General features: G+C 34.1%; 3 protein-coding genes across 3 annotated transcripts in view; 2 read left to right on the top strand and 1 right to left on the bottom strand.

The window, feature by feature from the left end:
- LOC145736069 (uncharacterized) overlaps positions 1-5,522 on the top strand; it is a 78,720-nt gene extending 73,198 nt beyond the window's left edge. Inside the window, 5 exon segments of the mRNA XM_081990310.1 lie at positions 584-712; positions 1,131-1,444; positions 3,685-3,810; positions 3,812-4,059; positions 4,133-5,522. Of these exon segments, the coding sequence (XP_081846436.1) occupies positions 584-712; positions 1,131-1,444; positions 3,685-3,810; positions 3,812-4,059; positions 4,133-4,529 (1,214 nt within the window). The 3' untranslated portion in view covers positions 4,530-5,522.
- The window catches only part of LOC145735120 (hexosaminidase D-like), a 132,671-nt gene that overhangs the window by 81,079 nt on the left and 32,215 nt on the right, over positions 1-19,377 (bottom strand). The gene's annotated exons all lie outside the window — the stretch shown is intronic.
- Positions 7,280-17,527, top strand: Fbl6 (F-box and leucine-rich repeat protein 6; the record flags this gene model as incomplete). Its single annotated transcript, XM_081990344.1, is given in 14 exon segments — positions 7,280-7,598; positions 10,072-10,112; positions 10,114-10,636; positions 11,632-11,808; positions 11,867-12,036; positions 14,491-14,609; positions 14,677-14,721; positions 14,723-14,831; positions 14,833-14,844; positions 14,904-14,980; positions 15,029-15,171; positions 15,233-15,392; positions 16,927-17,131; positions 17,133-17,527. Coding segments are annotated over 14 exon segments (2,136 nt in total), but the record flags the coding sequence as incomplete, so codon positions are not given.

Below are 19,377 nucleotides of genomic sequence, written 5' to 3'. Positions count from 1 at the left end.
TTGCTTTTTTTGCATGGTTTTAATAGTATAATTAAACTTGACTAAATCTAGTTTTGGGTTTAAAGTTGTTACTAACACGCAGATCAGTGAATTACTGTACGATCCATAATATTTTAAAGTTTAATTAATTGTTAACCCTACTAATATGGTAGCTTTTTAACTCTTTAAAAACTACTAATCTAAACCAATTTTCTTCCTTTGTCTAAAATTTTATTAACTGGTAATATTGGTCATGGCTCTAAAGTTTGTGGAGATAGAAATTAGTATTTAAAGTAACTGAAGTAAACATTACCAACAAGTATATTAAAAACGTTACAGTTACATTCTTGGTAAGCATCACAATAATTCATTTATGTTTATATATTACCAGAAGACTTCCTTTATGAAGAATTCAAATTTGTAATTATCTCTTCTTCTTCCTTCTTTTGACACAATAATTTATCCAAAACTGCTGCTTTTTAGTTTAATTCATCTCTACTAATTTAGAGCTATGACTGTCTGCTGGAAAAAAGTGAAGAAACCCTTAACTGTTAACAACTTTACTAAAACTGTCCGATATTACAACTAACCAACCTTCTAACAGATATTACCACATTTTCGACCGGTGGTACCAGGGTACGACCATCGCCCAGTTCGACCACCCTCGAAGACGTCTTGGATTCCCTTTTGGGCCTTCCACCATCTGGAAGGGCCGCTAGTCCGTGCCTTCAAGGTAGGAGGCATGTGTAAGTAGTGTTTCGATTTAATTTCCATTCTTTTTCGTTTAGTTCTATGGTTAGATGTTAGTGTCAAGCCAACTAATTCTAAATTCAATTTTATAATCAGTTTTGTATCACAATTAAGGAAATTATAAGTTAAAAACGATGCTCAATGTATAGATTCAGTAGCACACCCCCAATTGATGTTTATACTAAAACCGTTATTGATGCTGTAGTTTTTTTATTTCTTTATCATAAGTTACAAGTTGTTTATATGTGCCAAAAAATGTATAGTTGTTGATTCTATGCACTGAGCTGTTATTATAATTAGGCTAGTAGCTAAATGTTGCTTTTTTCATTGTTAAAGTCACTAATTGTTGACATTTTAACGGACTAAAGTTCATGTCATCATCTTATGGGACCAATTTTCAGAGACACTGTCAGCTAGCACTAGCCCACAGCGGCGCTCCAGCGACGCCGATATCAACGGCGCATACCGACGCCGCTCGGAGGGCTCGGAACCGGCGTCGGTCAACAACGTCGACCCTTCCATGCCCGTCACCGTGCTGCGTTGCCGCTATTCGCGTTGCGGCAAAACAGCGTTGCCAAGTTCCAAAGAAGCCAAATCGTTCAAAAATTGTCACAACTGCTCGTACACTTATTGCTCAAGGGCGTGTCGTCGCAGCCATTGGGAACGACACCGGAAAACTTGCCTCTTTTCCAGAATGGGTACTCTGTGTCGACAGGTTATTGTCTATTTTTTATACCAACTAAACTACTTAATTTTCAGTTTAGTACTATTTTTCTGTGTTTACTAACTCAAATTTGTACAACTCTGCATTTGGTAAGAAACTCAATCGAAACTTCTCAATCAAAACTCTCTAGAAACTGGCTGATTTGGAGCATTTTAGTTAGTGAAAAATTCTGAATCTACTGAAAGATCTTCTCACTAAAACTCACTCTTAGGGCACGTTACAATGATATGGAAACCTAACATCAAATGTGAAAGGATTCTAGAGAATTAACTTTGAAAAGCATAATAAATAATATACTCAGAAGATGTATATGAAGAAATATTCATACTTTTTTGGAAGAAATTCTCCGCCTCACTCTTCAGACAAATTTTGAAAACTTTTGAAAAGTGTGCAGACAATTTCAAGATAATCAATTCAAAGATTGTTTATTTATTTATTCAAGAAAAGTTGTGAGCTTTTAATGTTCATGAATATGATACACATTTATCCTTATTATCATCAGAATTTATAATTCTAATTTATAATAAATAATTATATTTAGATACATTTGTACTTTAGTACAGTACAGTATAAAAGACTTAATAGGTAAACATTTTAACGTCTTTTAAGATTCTTCTAAATGCTCCTGAAACATCATAGAAACCTCAAAAAGCATTTGGAACATTCTAAGAGCTTCCGTATGTTTCTAGAGCAGTTTAAAAGCTTCTAACAACTTCCAGAAACGTCAAAATTTCCAAAGCAGTCCTTTAGTATGCTCTTTAAACCATCCGAATGCTCCTGAAGCAGAAATTCAAAGCATTTGAAACAGTCTATTAACTCCCAAATGTTCTTCAACTAGCCCTGAAGCATTCAAAAGATTTTAAAACGTTTTAAAAGCTTTCGTATGTTTTAGAGCAGTTTTAGAGCTTCTTATAACTTCCATAACCGTCCAACTGTCCAAAAACCTTCCAAATGCTCCTAAAGTTGTCTAAAAACATTTTATAAGCTTTCAAATCACCATAGAAACTCCAAAAGCTTCCAGACAGTGTATACATAGAAGCTTCCAACAGCTCTTAAAAGAGCATAGAGGCTTCCAAAAGCCTTTAGAACAGTCTAAAAGCCGCCAAATGGTTTTCAACTAATCTGGAAGCTTTCAACAGATTTCAAAACAGTCTAAAAGCAATTCTAGAGCAGTTTAAATGCTTCCAATCATTTCTAGATCCGTCTTAGTTTCCCAATTCCTCTAAAGCAGTCCAGAACCTTGATAGAACCTGAAAATTCTTCCAAATGCTCCTGAAGCAGCATAGAAGTTTTTAAAACAGTCTAAAAGCTTTCGTATGTTTTTAGAGCACTTTCAGAGCTTCTAACAACTTCCAGAACCGTCAAACTGTCCAAAAACCTTCCAAATGCTCCTAAAGTTGTCTAAAAACATTTTATAAGCTTTCAAATCACCATAGAAACTCCAAAAGTCTTTGGAACAGTCTAAAAGCTTTCAAATGCTTTTCACCTTCCAACACTTCCATAACCTTTGGAATCTTCAATATGCTTTTTAAGCTCCAAAAACCTTCCAAATACTCCTCAAGCAGTCTAAAAAGATTTTAGGACCTTCCAAAATACTATACAAATTCCAAAAGCTTCCAAAACAGCCTCAAAAAGCATTTGGAACATTCTAAGAGCTTCCGTATGTTTCTAGATCAGTTTAACAGCTTCTATAACACTTCCATAAACTTCAGAACCTTCAATATGCTTTTTAAGCTGTCCAAAAACCTTCCAAATATTCCTCAAAGTCTTAAAAGATTTTGAAAGCTTCCAAAATACTATACAAATTCCAAAAGCTTCTATAAAAGCTTCCAAATGCTCCTGAAACAGCTTAGCCTTTGAAACTTAATTAATGTTGAGATTATTATATTAATAACTTGTTTGTGAAATCGATATTTTTTTATCAATCTTTCCTATCTATTTTTCATAATAATGTTTGGTGGTCTTCAGAAACCAGAATGGTATTACATACACCTTTGCAGTGCAGTACAGTTTACGTAATCTCTGATTGAAACTGATTATTGTCTCTTGAAACTAGTATTTTCTGACTTTTTTTATTGTGCTGCAATGCAAAGTAGAATTTAATATCTAGTTAGTTTTGATAATTTATGCTTTGGTGAGGTGCTACTACACACATAATGAAATTCACTCTAATTTTCGCCATTCAAAGATCTTCTAAACTTATTTACTATATAATAAACTTAATTGTACAGGTTATCCAAGCCGTAAGAGACCAAAAGGACACCCTAAAAGAACTATCGAAAATAGCTCGAAGAGGTTACATTTCCCATGGTCTGGGAGCAGTAAAGTGCTTCTATCCCAATCCGGAGGCGGCAGAAAAAGTTCCTCGCCGAAGGCCTGTCCAGTCTGGGAGAACTAACCTTTGTCAGATGGCAGGATTTGTTGCCTACCGAAATGGGGCCCATGCTCTACAAGGAGCTGGTGGAGATGTGCCAGAACTACAACTCGGAAACCAAATTCGTGCTGTACATTTCGTTGTGCGTGGTGTCTGAGACTCCGGCCTCTGGCGCTGTGAAATGGGAGAGACAGCTCGTTTCCAGATGTGCCAAACTGCGTCTAAGCAAGGATCTTAATTTGTTGGTAAGCATGACAAAATTTGATTTTGATTATTTTATATATGATTTTTTGAACAGTAGGTCCATCATCAGAACGTGATATTGAAACACCGGAAACGCTGATTTTGACCTGTCGACCCATCCGTTTACCCACCCAGGAAACCAGTATGCGGGCAAGATTGATTGCCTTCAATAACGTCCAGGCTCAATTGAGAGACAGAGGCGTCTCGCTCAAACGACAATACCCGGAGATTTACAAACAATTGGACGCTTTCTGCGAAGATCTCAGTGTTAAATTCGAAGCTCAAACGATTTATCCGCGTAACGTAATCACGAACAAGAGTTTCATGTGCATCATCATGCTGGAAAGTGATCCGGAAACGTTGAAACACGTGGAAAAGGCTGGAGTTAGGGTACGAACTGTGGATTGCTTATTATCGGCGAAACCACGACAACACCGTAGTTTTGTGATATTCCATTGATTTTGCCACTTTTTGCATATTGTAACTTGTGTTTTCTCTCGTTGTTATATAAGGGCATAAGGACTAATCAATTATATAGGAAATAGCTTCTGAATACATATATTACTCAAAGTATGGCCAAAAATATCTAGAAGTACTAAACCAACCCATATCCACATTTTTTTAGCTCGGTGATGTCCAAACCTTGTCCTCTGTGATTTTAGCATAATTTATTATTATAATAACAATTTATATAATATTTATTACTAAGTGTCTATGGTGGGATATTTTAGCTGAACGAATATACAGATAGTAAAAGTCTAATAAACGAATATGGAAAATTCAAGGCAAAATTTAGAGTTAATCGTTAAAATATGTGTCTTCAGTCATCGGAAGTGATATTTGATAGATTATATATAATAAAACAGTTCTATCCTCTCTATTTAACATGTAAGTACAAAGTTATTGTTACTTTAGCTAGGTAAATCTAATCAAATTTTAGGTTTCAAAAATTAGGCCTAAAAATGTTAATTTTTAATGTGACTCTGGCATTGCTTATGAATAATTTCAATTACAGTTAACAGGGTGAAACACTAATATGGATTCACCCTGTATGCATAGAAATTTTCATTATATGTATATCCATCAAAGTAAAATTGGCCATTTTTTTGCAGCTGTTAAGTGTTTTTATCGTAACTTTATAACATTGTTATATAGACTATATTCAAGGTTTTTATGCAAGGCTGCATCAATGTATATACATAAAAAAAAAACATAATAACGTATAAGATCAAAAATGTTATTAAATACTACTACATACCATAATATATAGCCAAAAAAAATATTGTACACATGATTAATAAATACATATTTGTTTTTAATTTCTATATTATTATATTTAATGAGATTTAATATTGAAATTATATACTTATTATATGACTAAATAAGTTTATGCTAAAAATTTGAGAACAATATACTTGAAAAAAAGCAATAAATTTAAATGGCAGCTAAATACAGGATGTTTTTTTATATAATAAAAAACCATTTACACACCCTTTATATGTATACCACATACCCAAATGTCACAAAAATGTCATTTAATCAACGAGCTGTCAAAGTAAGTTCTTATTGAGCTATAAAAGAATTTTCAGAGCTTCCATGATATGGTGATCAGGCTCTGAATGTCAATTAAGTCTGAAAATCATGGAGGTGTAAAGAGTTTGATAAACTTCTTAATTCACTGTCAACTTAAAAAATTTACGGTATAATATTGATCATTATTGATCTAAAAAGTTTAATGGCAAATACTTGAGTAATACAAAAACTCAGATTGGACTGAATTTGACTGTTTCCACTTTAAACACCCTGTAAGTTGGTTATTTTAACAGTTACAGGGTAGTTCAATATACCAGTTTGGTAGGTCCTTAAATCTCCTATTGATCACCTTATACAGTGTAAATAGTACTTTACACTGTATAGTTTATTTGTAACTTGGTTATATTAACAGTTACAGGGTGGTTCCATATATCAATTTGTAGCCCTTGAACCCTCATTCACCACTATATAGTGTATAGTGAAAATGTCAAATAACTGAATTATTTAAGCATACATACAGAGTAGACTGAATTTGACACTTTTCATTTTAACACCCTGTAAACTGGGCAGCAAAAGCACTGCTTTTTTGACCAATCAAAAACTATCTATTGTGCTAAGATTTATGCACATTCAGAGTTGATTATTAATTTTTTATATATTTTTTTTTCTCCAAAAATGATTCAACTTTTTGTAACATTTTTCTGTGATAAACTCTCATAACAATAAAAAAAGTTTTTGTAATTAATTAGCTATTAAAATACTAAAAAAAAAAAAATAAATATTGTTTTTTCAATCAATCATTGATCTGTGTGAACTATAAATAAATAATAAATCATAAACCTATAAAATTTTACTTGAAAAAATTTAATTTCAAATAAGCTTCTGCCCTCTGTCGGGCAGTTAGTAAAACTACTCGTATGGATTAATATTCTACAGGAATTTTACATTTAACGTCATTTTCGCACGTTTGAGCTGTCAACGCCAGAGGCCAGCACCATAAAATGTCTATATAGATGGCGCTTTTCGACGTTTCACTAAAAATAAAAAATAAGCGTTTGCCTACCGTATAACAAGGTCAACAACTTTAATTTACGAAAAAGCCAAATTTTCGGCGTTAAATCCGCTAAATAAGCTGATAAATAATGTGATTGTGATCGTGCAAGTGTGCTGAACGTAAGCAAATAAAGGGGTAAGTGCGGAAATACCGTTTGTTTGGTCGTCGCGGTATCCACGAATCTTTTTGTTTGATAACGATTTCTGCCTAAAAGAATGAGTAAATTTATATATTTCTCAGCGAATGTCTCGCCTTATCACTGGCCGCTTTAGTACAATCGGGCCTGGAGCTAAACATTTTCCAAAAACCCCCAAAAAGTCTGCCAGAAATTTCTTTTATTTCACCTGTCAACTTGATTGTTTACGCTTGTGGGATAACTCCAAAATAGCGCGGAATTCAAATGGCAAAAGGTCATTTTCACTATCAGATGATATTATGTGTAATTAATTATGGTTTCACTTGGATACAAACAACACTCACTTAATTAAAACCCTGAAATGATTTTTTGCCCTTAAACAGTGTGTAACCTATTTTTTTAGCCAAACCGAAAAACTACCTACACTATGGTGGATTAAACCAAAAAACTGACAAAATGTAAGTAAGTCCTAGACGAATTCAGTGACTCAAACCATGTCAGAGACCATGGAGTTTCTACAATCCGATCCCAGACACTGGGGGGACCAGTAGTGCCAGCTCCACACTCAGCTCACCATGCTCCAATAACATTATCAAAACTGACCTTAAATCCCAAGAGTTGGACTTGAAGGACTGCCTGTTAAATGGGGATGTAAACAGTTATTTACCGAACAATAATATTTGTGATGAGAATACTGACATTTCAAAGGATGATTCTTGTGATAGTGCTGAGTGTGTCGATGGTGAACAGGCTCAAGAAGGTTATACAGGGCAGGAAGGGGATGCTAGCTCAGTTGGTCAGTCTGGTAAGTTACAGTTTTCAGTTTATACTATTGTCTCTGTCTCTCTAAAGATCCAAGCAGATACATTTGTCACTTGGAGCCTTTTATTACAAAATTTTACCAAACAAGGTTATGTTTGAATTATTGTTGCATTATTTTCTGTTATTGCAGAGGGGTAAACCACTGGGGCATTATGTCATGCAAACTGTAGTAATTAGTGGGCATTACTTGACAATTGGCATTCAATGAAATCCTTTGGAAAACAAAGAATTATAAATTTTTGTAATTTTTGCTTTTAAAAATTTTCTAGGGGTAAAACCGTATCACTAACAAATCAACTTTATATGTCAATAGAAAGCTTATTTCATTAGCTATCCATTGACATATAAAAAGTGCATACAAAGTGCTGCAAATGAGCTAGTTATCAATGATTGAACGAAAAAATGCACCAAAAAATTCTTAAAAAATGAGTCAAATTTGACGCCCTCTAGCGGTCAAACCGTCTCACCTATCAACCCAAGTTGGAATAGTTTTAGAAAGCTCATTTCATTGGCTATCCATTGACGTATAAAACTCTACCAAGAATAGTGCAATTAAGCCTTTTTTTGAGGATTAAAAAAAAAGGATATCCCAAAAAAATTGGTCAACGTTGACGCCCTCTAGCGGCCAAACGGTACCACTAATTAATCGACTTTTATACGTCAATGGAAAGCTTATTTCATTGGCTGTCCATCGACATACAGTGCGTTTTTTTTAACGCGCAACATAGGATTTTACGTGTTAAATTTTTAAGCCCATGTTAGACCATTTTATTTTGGAACTGCAAGTCTATAACTTGACGGGTGTGTCTTTAGTACCCTGAAGCTTAAGTAAGTCTAACCATTTGGTCTAAAAAGTGATTAAAAACTGGAAAAAATATTTTTTTTTCGAAAAGATTTTATCGTTCCATACTCCCTGTATGCATTGTTGTTCCTTGTTGTTTTTATACTGGCAGTGCAGGTAGCAGGTAAAGTGACATATTTTTACTGCAATCACGACCCGACATCTTTTGAACGTTAAAAGGGCATTTTATGATTGTTTGGAATACTGTTTGGCTTCAAACGGAGTTCACTTTGAACAATTCATTTATAAAATACTTCTTTTGTTCTTACCTTTCTTGATATAAAGTTAATGATCACCCTGTTTTACTTTCTACGCCAAATTTTACCTGCTACCTGCCGTGCCAGTATCAAAAACAACAAGCACCTATCATACATACAGGGAGTATGGAAAGATCAAATCTTTTCGAAAAATATGATTTTTTGCAAGCTTTTTACACTTTTTAGGCCGAATTGGTAACTTACTTAAGCTTCAGGGTACGAAACAGCCACCCGTCAAGTTTTATACTTGTAGTTCCAAAATAACATGGTCTAACATGGACTTAAAAATTTAACCACGTGAAATCCTATGTTGCGCGTTAAAAAAAACGCACTGTATAAAAGTATATACAAAGTGCTAGAAATACTCACGTTATTCACAATTTTAGTGACAGGGTGCACTAGATACAATTTTTGACTGGTTAAGGGCTAATTATGTGACGTACTACGTGACTACGATGTATTTAATGGTTGTAAATTTCTTGAAAACTTTTTGCAAATTACAATTTTCGTAAGGGTGAAATTTGCCTGAAACACTGGCCACTATTCTAATGGGTTTTGCCTTATTTTGGCCACTTAGTGCAAGCTAAAACCAGCTTAATGATTTTATTTCTACAGTTTTGCTACAGCTTAGACTTGACAATCACTGTACTAGGTTGGTGCCAAATATTAGGTTTAATAATAACTCCATTGATTTGACAGTTACAGGGTGGTCCAATATATCAATTTAAAGAATGATTTTTTTAAATAAGTGACCTAAAACAAAGTTACCTTAATTTTGAACAGAGAATCAGACAAAGATAAGAAGAGTTTTAAAAAAAATTTGACTTTCTTTAGTTTTTTAGAAACTAATTTTTTGACCACCCTGTATTATATATTTTGACGTTTTTCTGCACCCATTTTAGAACAAATCTTGTTTAACACAAAACCAAGAAACACGTTTCCTGATAGTGTAAGTTAAAATTGTTTTGGAGACTGAAAATACAAATTTTACATAAAATGGTGTATGACATTAATATACAAAAAAATGTCTAGGATTTGACATGCAAAAATACACAGGGTGTCCCATTTAAAATAAGCAGCAGTGGATATCTACTTCCAGTTAATCGTTGCACGCATATTTCTTGCGTTTATTAAAAATGTTTTTTAGACTCTCCAGATCCTGATAATTTAGAAGAGTTTATTGGGAATTACTGGGCATTACCAGGAATTAGTGTACAATATTTACTCAGCTGTTTACCCCTAGGTTTTTGCTTTGTTTAATGCTTTTATATTAATGTTTCTTTACTTCCATCCCTGCTAGTTAAGTTGAAATTTTTGATCCAAGTTAGTAGTTTCAAAAAAAAAACAAAAATTTGTAGAAGACACCAACAGTCTATATGAGGCTAGCAGCGCTACCGATATCAAGTCAAACCCCACAAACATCGGAACGATTTCAAACCCCTGTGGACACTTCTTCCATTTCAACCGAAGAGGAACCAGACAACCTACCCCATACTAGCGTAACATACGTGGCCCGAAGAGCACAACAACGGCACCTTGAAAAACCCAAAAGAAAGCGAATATCCAGCGGTCCAGGTCGGGGCAGGACCCCCAAACACCTGGTGGCCGTGTATCACAGTCAAATAAGTGGCGATAAGAACGCCATCAAAATTCGAATCAAAAAAAGCGAACTGACCACCATTCAGCCGTTGACGAAAAGGAAACCGGGCAGACGGAAAAAGCCAAAAACTTATTCGGACACGGACAATTCGGATTATGAGAAAAAACCGAAACGTAGCCGGTCCAATGCGGTTACGGAGAATGACGTGAGCAGCACTCAAACTGGGGAACCTACGGAGCAGAGCGTGTGGGGAGATGCTGCCAGAATGCCCGATAATGTGTTGGGAGAAGATTTTGCTGAGGTTTGTGCTCATGATGGAGCTTGTGCCAACCCTTAGCAGGTAAGAATCTGTTCAAATATATTGAAGAACTTGTAAGAATTGTGAAAGAAGAAGGAAAAACTTGAAGTAAACTCAAAAGGGTTTCAATTTGAAAAGCAACTAATTTGTTAAAATACACAAAGTCACTTCACTTATGCAGTCAAAGATGAACTTTGCTCGGTTTATTGTAGTAGTACATATACAATTCAATTTCTGATAATGTGAACTCAAAAATATATTATTATGTTACCGGGAATAGTTAAACTGGTGAAGGTCTCAATAAATCATCAAACTCCTGACACATGTTTGTACAATGTAGTTTTAAACCGTTTTGCTCAAGAGGCGTTATTTTAAAATACAGGGTATTAAGAAACTCATTTTATTTAGTTCCACTATTCAAAATGACTGTTACCATTTTTTAAAGAATTGTTGAAAATTACCTCCATTGGCCATAATACCTTCTTCAATTCTGCAAATCAAATTATTCTTAATACATATTGACTAAACTCAATTGTTCAAATCGCACATTTGCATTTTTTTTAAGAAAATAAAACGCCGGCAAAACCTCGATCAATCAAGGTCATACTAGTTTTGTGAACCAAAATTTGGGTTTACTTAAGTAAATTGCATTCAGGAAACTCAAAATTAGTTTTACAGCCCTTTCAAAAATAATCATAAATCTGAGTATACCATTGTGTTTAGAAAGAAAGCAAAATCAAGTTATTCTATATCTTCCTAGTAAAACAAGTAATAGGGATTAATTACCCGTATATTTCAAATGGAATATCATTTACATTACTTTGGCTAATGGTATATGAATAATCCACATTTTCTTCAATTTTACCTTTAATCATGATCTGTTTTACTTTATTTTTGGAAATCCATGTGCAGTCAATACACAAATAAAATGTTACAAAGAAAGTGTGGTACAAAGCTGCCATACTGAATTACATAAAAAAAACACTATTTTAAATGATTCTTGGTCTTTATCGTTTTTAGTTTATGATTGGTATTGCAGTTGTGGCAAAGTATGTAGATTATGGAAAGACATATCTCTGCGACCGTCATTATGGAAAAGAGCAGATTTGAATTACGTTAAGGAGAAAAACAGAACGGATCTGAGGTTACACTGGTTGATCCTGAACAGGCTGACCGAGTGCGAAGACTTGGTTATGGGTAAGCGTGCAACATTTTTGTATAAACAGGGTGGCAAATAAATGTAAAACATTAAAAGGTGAGTGGAAAATCCGAGATATACAGGCAGCTGTTGAGGCGATTTGCGAACATTGTCCGCAACTACGAGGTTTGAATTTGAACGGCTGGAAAGGACTGAACGCGGACAATTTGAAATATTTGACTACAGAATGTAAGAGTTTAGAGAGACTGGATTTGTCTTCGATACATGTTAGTATGGTTTTCATTTTTATTTATTTGGTGAGAGTTGTTTTAATGTATCAAAAAGAGGGAGTAACACACAACAGTCAAAGGTCTGCTCAACCTGGTATAAAAAGTGCTTCACCTTCCTGGATTTCTATGGTAAAATTTACTAGCTACACCGCAAATTTTGAGTGCCGTAACTTCCAGATTTAAAAAAATACTGATTGAAATTGTGTCTAATTGCGTTTGACTGACAATCCTTCCTTTTGAGGGTATTTATCGCAGTTTGAGTGAGGTAAAAGTTGTTTATGGAAAAAGAGAAACAGGTTCCGAAGTTTAAAGGATAATTTACTGCCTACACAGCAAATTTCAGTGCCTTAACTCCCAGATTCGAAAATACTGACTGGAATTGTGTTTCATTGCATTTTAAATGACATTCATTTTGATGGTAATGATCACAGTTTCAGTAAACGTAAGGTTTGTTTATGGAAAAAATACAGTTCATTTCTGGATTTCAAAATCAATTTACTGGCTACATCGCAAATTTAGGGCCGATAACTTCGAGATTTAAAAAATACTGATTGAAATTTGTGTCTAATTGCGTTGACTGACAATCCTTCCTTTTGTGAGTTGTATTTATCGCAGTTTGAGTGAGGTAAAAGTTGTTTATGGAAAAAGGAGAACAAGTTCCTGAAATTAAGGTTTAATTTACACTGCCTTCAGAGCAATTTCAGTGTCTCAACTTCCAGAATTTCGAAAATACTGACTGAAATTGTGTTTTATAGCGTTTTAAATGACATTCATTCATTTTTGATGGTATATCACAGTTTCAGTAAAGTAAGGTTTGTTTATGGAAAAAATACAGTTCATTATCTTGATTTCAAAATCATTTACTGGCTACATCGCAAATTTCAGGGCCGTAAACTTCCGAGATTTCGAAAATACTGATTGAAATTGTGTCTAATTGCGTTTGACTGACAATCCTTCCTTTTTGAGGGTATTTATCGCAGTTTGAGTGAGGTAAAAGTTGTTATGGAAAAAGAGAAACAGGTTCCTGAAGTTTAAGGATAATTTACTGCCTACACAGCAAATTTCAGTGCCTTAACTCCCAGATTTCGAAAATACTGACTGGAATTGTGTTTCATTGCATTTTAAATGACATTCATTTTTGATGGTAATGATCACAGTTTCAGTAAAGTAAGGTTTGTTTATGGAAAAAATACAGTTCATTTCTGGATTTCAAAATCAATTTACTGGCTACATCGCAAATTTCAGGGCGTAACTTCGAGATTAAAAAATACTGATTGAAATTGTGTCTAATTGCGTTTGACTGACATCCTATCCTTTTTGAGTGTATTTATCGCAGTTTGAGTGAGGTAAACAGTTGTTTATGGGAAAAAGAGGAACAAGTTCCTGAAATTAAGGTTAATTTTACTGCCTTCAGAGCAAATTTTCAGTGTCTCAACTTCCCAGATTTCGAAAATACTGACTGAAATTGTGTTTTATAGCGTTTTAAAATGACATTCATTCATTTTTGATGGTAATTATCACAGTTTTCAGTAAAGTAAGGTTTGTTTTATGGAAAAAATACAGTTCATTTCTTGATTTCAAAATCAATTTACTGGCTACATCGCAAATTCAGGGCCGTAACTTCGAGATTTCGAAAATACTGATTGAATTGTGTCTAATTGCGTTTGACTGACAATCCTTCCTTTTTGAGGGTATTTATCGCAGTTTGAGTGAGGTAAAGGATGTTTATGGAAAAGAAGAACAGGTCCTGAAGTTTAAGGTTAATTTACTACCTACACAGGAAATTTCAGAGCCGTAACCCCCAGATTTCGAAAATATTGACTGAAATTGTGTTTCATTGCGTCCTTAACTGACGATCCTTATTTTGTGATGGTATTTACGGGAAAAATGAGACTTTCAAACTTGACCTCCCTTCCGGCTAACTAGCGCAAACCAAGAAACGAAGTCAAAACTTGTGTTCCAAGCATTTCCCTCCCGGTACTTTTTTTGCGCATTTGTTGCCTGGATTATTGAGACTAAAAGATAGTTCTTAAAGTTGGAGAAAGAAATACTACCACCACATACTATATAATTTCTCAAATTAGTGTTTTTTTTCAGAATAAGCTTATTTTAACTTTAAGAACAATGCCATTGTGAATCTCAAATTAATAAAAACACAAGTCTCTCCTTTCATAGAAAACAGAGAGAGAGGAAAGGGAGTTATCGAGAGAAAGGTCTGCAGAATGTGACAGGAATTCGCCTTTTTCAGCTTCTTCTGTCACATTCTATCAACGCTTCTCTTGAAAATTCCGGAATTCTTTCCCTCGTTTTAAGAATACACACTCTGCGCTACTAAAGATGGGTATTTTTGTACCCAAAACTGGTTGAGCATGCGTTTGACTTTTAAAGGAAATAGTTATTCCTTCTTTTTGATATTTTTATACTTTTTTTACTTTATTTATTATTTTCCAGTCTACGTCAGCTTTAAATTCTCAACCACTGGTGGCATTGAGCCAAACCATGAATACTCGTTTAACCCATTTGATATTAGCTCACAATAAAATTGCGGGGTTTATGCAGATTGTGACCGCGTTAGCTGTACGTAATCTAACTTTTAACATTTAGAAACGTATTAACTGTGAATACCACTGATTGCAGGCTCATTGGTCCTAATCTTCAATTGCTGGACATCTCGAATGTAAAACGTCGCCCACAATACTGCGCTGTTACACGTAGAAAAACTGCAAATCGGTTGTCCCAAAATGCGAGTTTTGCGCATAACTAATAGTCAAGTTTGGTTAGCTCCAGTTACTTATAACTGAACAGGTTTGTAGAGGGGTTTTTTCAAGTATTTCAGGTTGTTGAAACTTTGTTTTTCTGTTTAGGTTGCCTCTCCTGGGTTTCCTAACTTGGAGGAATTGTCCCTGGCTGGGCTTGAGGAGGACCAAACTACCACTTCAAGGTAATATTGATTTTGTGTTTGAGTTGTTGTTTTTATAGTGGTTTGTAGGTCCATGGACGATGAGGGCATTGAGAGACTATTGAAAACCAGTACAAAATTGCGGCTTTTGGACGTTCGAGGCTGCAGCAAGTTGACCGATTCCGGTTTAGTTCGAGTACCCGCTTGGGATCTGGAACACTTATTTTTAAGTGGTAACTAATTTTCTTAATTAAATATTAAACTTAGGACAATAGTTATAAATCACTGTTTCAGCCTGTTATATTACAAGATTGCAAAACTCCGGCTTGGAGTTGATAGTGCAAAAGTGGAGTCACAGTCTCCTGGAGGTGGATTTGGCTTGGTCATCAGCAACAGCTTCTTTAGATGCCGCTGTATTGGCTTTGGCTGAGAAGGGACCAGAATCAAAATTGAGGTAAGTTATGCTGTGTATACTAATACAACTTTAGTACAGATTGTTTAGAATGTTTTATACTTGAATAATTTTTGTAATGTTATATAAGAATATATTATCTTATTAAAAAAAAAGTTTACAACTGCTTGAAGGATCTTTAAAATGAGTGAAGAAGCATTTGTTAAAAGCTCGGTTTAATTTTTAGGGGTAAAATCGTTTAAAATTGCTGATGTTGATCTTTACCGATTCAAAACGCGAGAAAGATCTCCGTATTTAAAAATTTTGATGATTTTTGAAGTAAATCAATCATAAATTAAGTCTCTCGACTGATTTTCAAATATAGGTATAGAGATGTCCCGATTATTACGTTTAATTGCAAAAAATCCGAGGACAAATCGTTTAAGACAATACAGGTTAGTGATTTACTAACATTTTCTACTGGATTGAAAATGTTGTTAATTTATTACCAATCTTTTAAAAGTTTTTTGCTGGCATGTTGTACTTCTTGTAAAATGGGCAGAAGCTTTTAAATGAATATCAAAAATCCCAAAAAATATGAGAGAGCTGTAGGAGTTAGTGTCTTAAACCTTAGCAAAATCGTTTAATATAAGGCTTCTAAATACTATCAAAAACCTAATAATGGTTAGAAGCCTTTGCAATAATCCTAAGCATTAGAAAAATTGTTTAAAAATAGACAGAAGCCTCTAAATACTATTAAAAACGTCCTAAAAATTGTCAGAGGACCTTAGAAGTGTTCTAAACCTTAGAGAAATGGTATATAATGGCCAGTTATACTATCAAAAACCTCTTAAAAAGTCCACAAGAGCTATAAACCTTAGAAAAATTGTTTAAAAATGGACAGGTCTCTACATACTGTTGAAAATGTCTTAAAAATTGTCAGAGGACGTAAAGTGTCCTAAACCTTTGTAAAATTGTTAATAATGGCAAGCGGTTTCTAAATACTATCAAAATTCTTTTAAAAATTGTCAGAGGACTTTACAAGTGTCCTAAACCTTAGAGAAATTGTATATAATGGCCAGAATCTTCTAAATACTATTGAAAACGTCCTAAAAATTGTCAGAGGACCTTACAAGTGGACCTTACCAAAATAGTTTTTAATGGCCAGAGACTTCTAAATGCTATTGAAAATGTTCTTAAAAATGCCAAAGAATTGTACAAAAGTCCTAAATATTAGAAAAATTGCACTACATACATATTCTATCTCAAAAACTTTTCAGTGTTTAATGGCACTATAATTAATGTTTCTTGGTGTGAACGTAGTGGAACATGTTCCAAACCATTCTCCCTTCAATAATAATTGAGAAATTAGCAAAGGGAGAATTAATAATCAAACTTTTACTGTCACACGGCACTTAGACAGAAATTCGTCATTTTGGCTCGCTTGGTTTGCGTTTAAATTTCAGTTGCCGATAAATTCGTTAGAAATAAAAAAACTTTTGCAGAACGGTTTTTCATATGTAATTAATCAATTTAACGAAATGAAAGAACGTGCAATACTGGATTGTATAAAATATGTTTGCAATTCAATTTTCAGGGTGTTAAACTTATGCGGTTCATCCGTTTCATTGGAACCAATCAAAGCGATCCTGGCCAAATGCCCTTGTTTGTGTTCGATTAATCTGCAATCGTGCCGGGCTCTGCCCAGGGGCATCAAGCGGCTCTACACGGGCTTGGCCGTGGACGAGCTGGAGGAAAAGTGTGAGCGACAAGAGAAGACTGACGGCAGCGATGGCGAGGACGGCAAAATCCACCGTGACGTCACCGAAAGGCGATTAAGTGCTAAATATCTCAATTTTGGGTAACGTTTTTTTACCACGATTTTTCTATCACCCGTGTATTCTAGTAAAAACTTTTAGCTTCATTTTCAGTTAAGGGTTATATACAATCGAGTTTACATAAAAAGCTCTTCTTCTATAAATATCTAACTTTAAAGAGTTAAATTATAACTCGACTTTATACAATCGGTCTTAAAAAGAAACTTTTGAGGTGGTTTTGGTTTCGGGGGTTGAGCGTGTCAAACAGCTTCGCAAGTGTTTCTGAAAATTCTGGCAAACGTCTACACCATTTACACATGTAGTTAGAAAGCGTCAGTGGAATTTTAGAAACCATAAGCATGGATTTAAAAAATATCACTTGTATTCAGAAAAGGTACTTTCAATTTTAGAATAATAACTTTGATTTTCGAAATGCAATTTGTATTTCAGATTAGTCATTTGTAGTATAGAAAAGAGCAGTTGGATTTTTAGACATGGTCATTTGTAATTTGGAAAATAAAGTTGAGCAAAAAAAGTAAATAGTTTAACGAATATTTTTAATGACATTGTGGTCTAAGCAGTTCAATGAAAAATCGATTTATCTCGAAAACCGTTTATTTTATCGAAATAAAGGAAGAGTACAATTTTTCGATAAAAATGTCAAGAGTATCCATTAATGGCGTTTGCAGCTGAAAATAATGACAGCTGTCAAAGTTTAAGCAAATTGTGTCTTAGGTCCAGTTAGTTCCTGCCTTTCGAAGACGAGATACCTGGTTTTCATGGCAATAGAAGGTCTCTTTCGATAAAACATTAAACCCAATAATGATTACAATATACTAAGTGTTTCAAAAGTTACGGCCAAAAACGTTAATTGGAAGGCAGTTCTTTGGGGCTCAATATTTCCCTTAAGAGTGACTTTAAAAAAAAAAAATTATATGAACAAATCATATTATTTTGACCTCCCCTGCATGCCCCCGAGAGATTGTCATATAGTTATGGACACCCTTGTATATTTTATATAAATTAATACACCCGATGGGCGGGTTTTTTTGCTTAAAGCGATATTATAAAAAAACAATAAACTATAACCACATAGAAAACACAAAAATCTGAACTTGAAATAAAGCATTCTAAAATACAAGTAACCTTTTCTGAAATACAAGTGACGAATGTGAAATACAACTTACGTTTTCTAAAACCAATTTACGATAATGAAAAACAAGTTATAGATTCTGAAATCCAACTTATAGTTTAAAATCCAAGTGATATTTTCTAAACATACATGTGTAAATGGTGTAGGAAGAAGTTAAGTAATGTTCAATGCCACGCAACAACCCCCAATGCACCGTTTACCCTTATTATGTAAAATAATGTTGTTTGGGTCTGTAAATATTTGTACAAATTTTTGAAGAGAAATTTTATCAGATGATAAGGTTTTTACTTTATATTTATTGGTTAGATTTAAGGTTTGTTTTGACTTTTTTTTATAGTTCTACAGGTTTTATACATACAGTGTCCTCGTTAAAAACTTACCATACTGTACGTTCAATTTCTTGTTTGATTTTTGCCATATAGTGATAATTGTGCATTTTGGCTGGCTAATTGCCTGACGTTTACATTGGTGGTAACTTTTAGAACCTAGACACCCTGTATAAGTTGTAATCAAATAGGGTTTTTTATATTTCAGGCCTATTTTCGGTCCGAACGCATTTAATTTTCGTTTGAAAACTGAGCCGAAATTACGAATTTTAGTGTATTGGTGTTGCCATGTTAACTCTATCCAGTATAACTAGTCTCTGTTCCGGGAGAAGTGGCAGTGACGATATTAGTATGACGTCATATTGAAATTCTTTGATATTTGTGGGTTGCCAGGCTTGAGCATTTTTTTCCGGTTCGAAAGCTTTGTTTTGGTTGATCCAACTAATTTTTATTAAAGTGCCGTTGTAGAGCATTTTTAAAAAACTACTGTTTTTCTGTTACGTTCCTGGTGTCGTGAGGCAAAAATGTGGGTATTCTCTAGGTATGAAGTTTCATTATCTTTTTTATGAGAGTATCAGTGTAAACATGAAAAAATACAATAAAAACTAAATAATTGCTTACTTCAAAATGGATCTGAAGGGTGAAAAAGAAGTTTATTTACTTCGTTTTCCACATAAAAATATTGCATTAACTCAAATATAAACTGCTGTTCGCACATACTATAATACTTAGGCAGTTTTGGTTACCGAAAA

This window comes from Ips typographus, linkage group LG11 (genome assembly GCF_016097725.1).
Source record: "Ips typographus isolate SLU linkage group LG11, UJ_Ityp_2.0, whole genome shotgun sequence".
NCBI lineage: Eukaryota > Metazoa > Arthropoda > Insecta > Coleoptera > Curculionidae > Ips > Ips typographus.
This window is presented reverse-complemented; position numbering and strand designations above follow the sequence as displayed.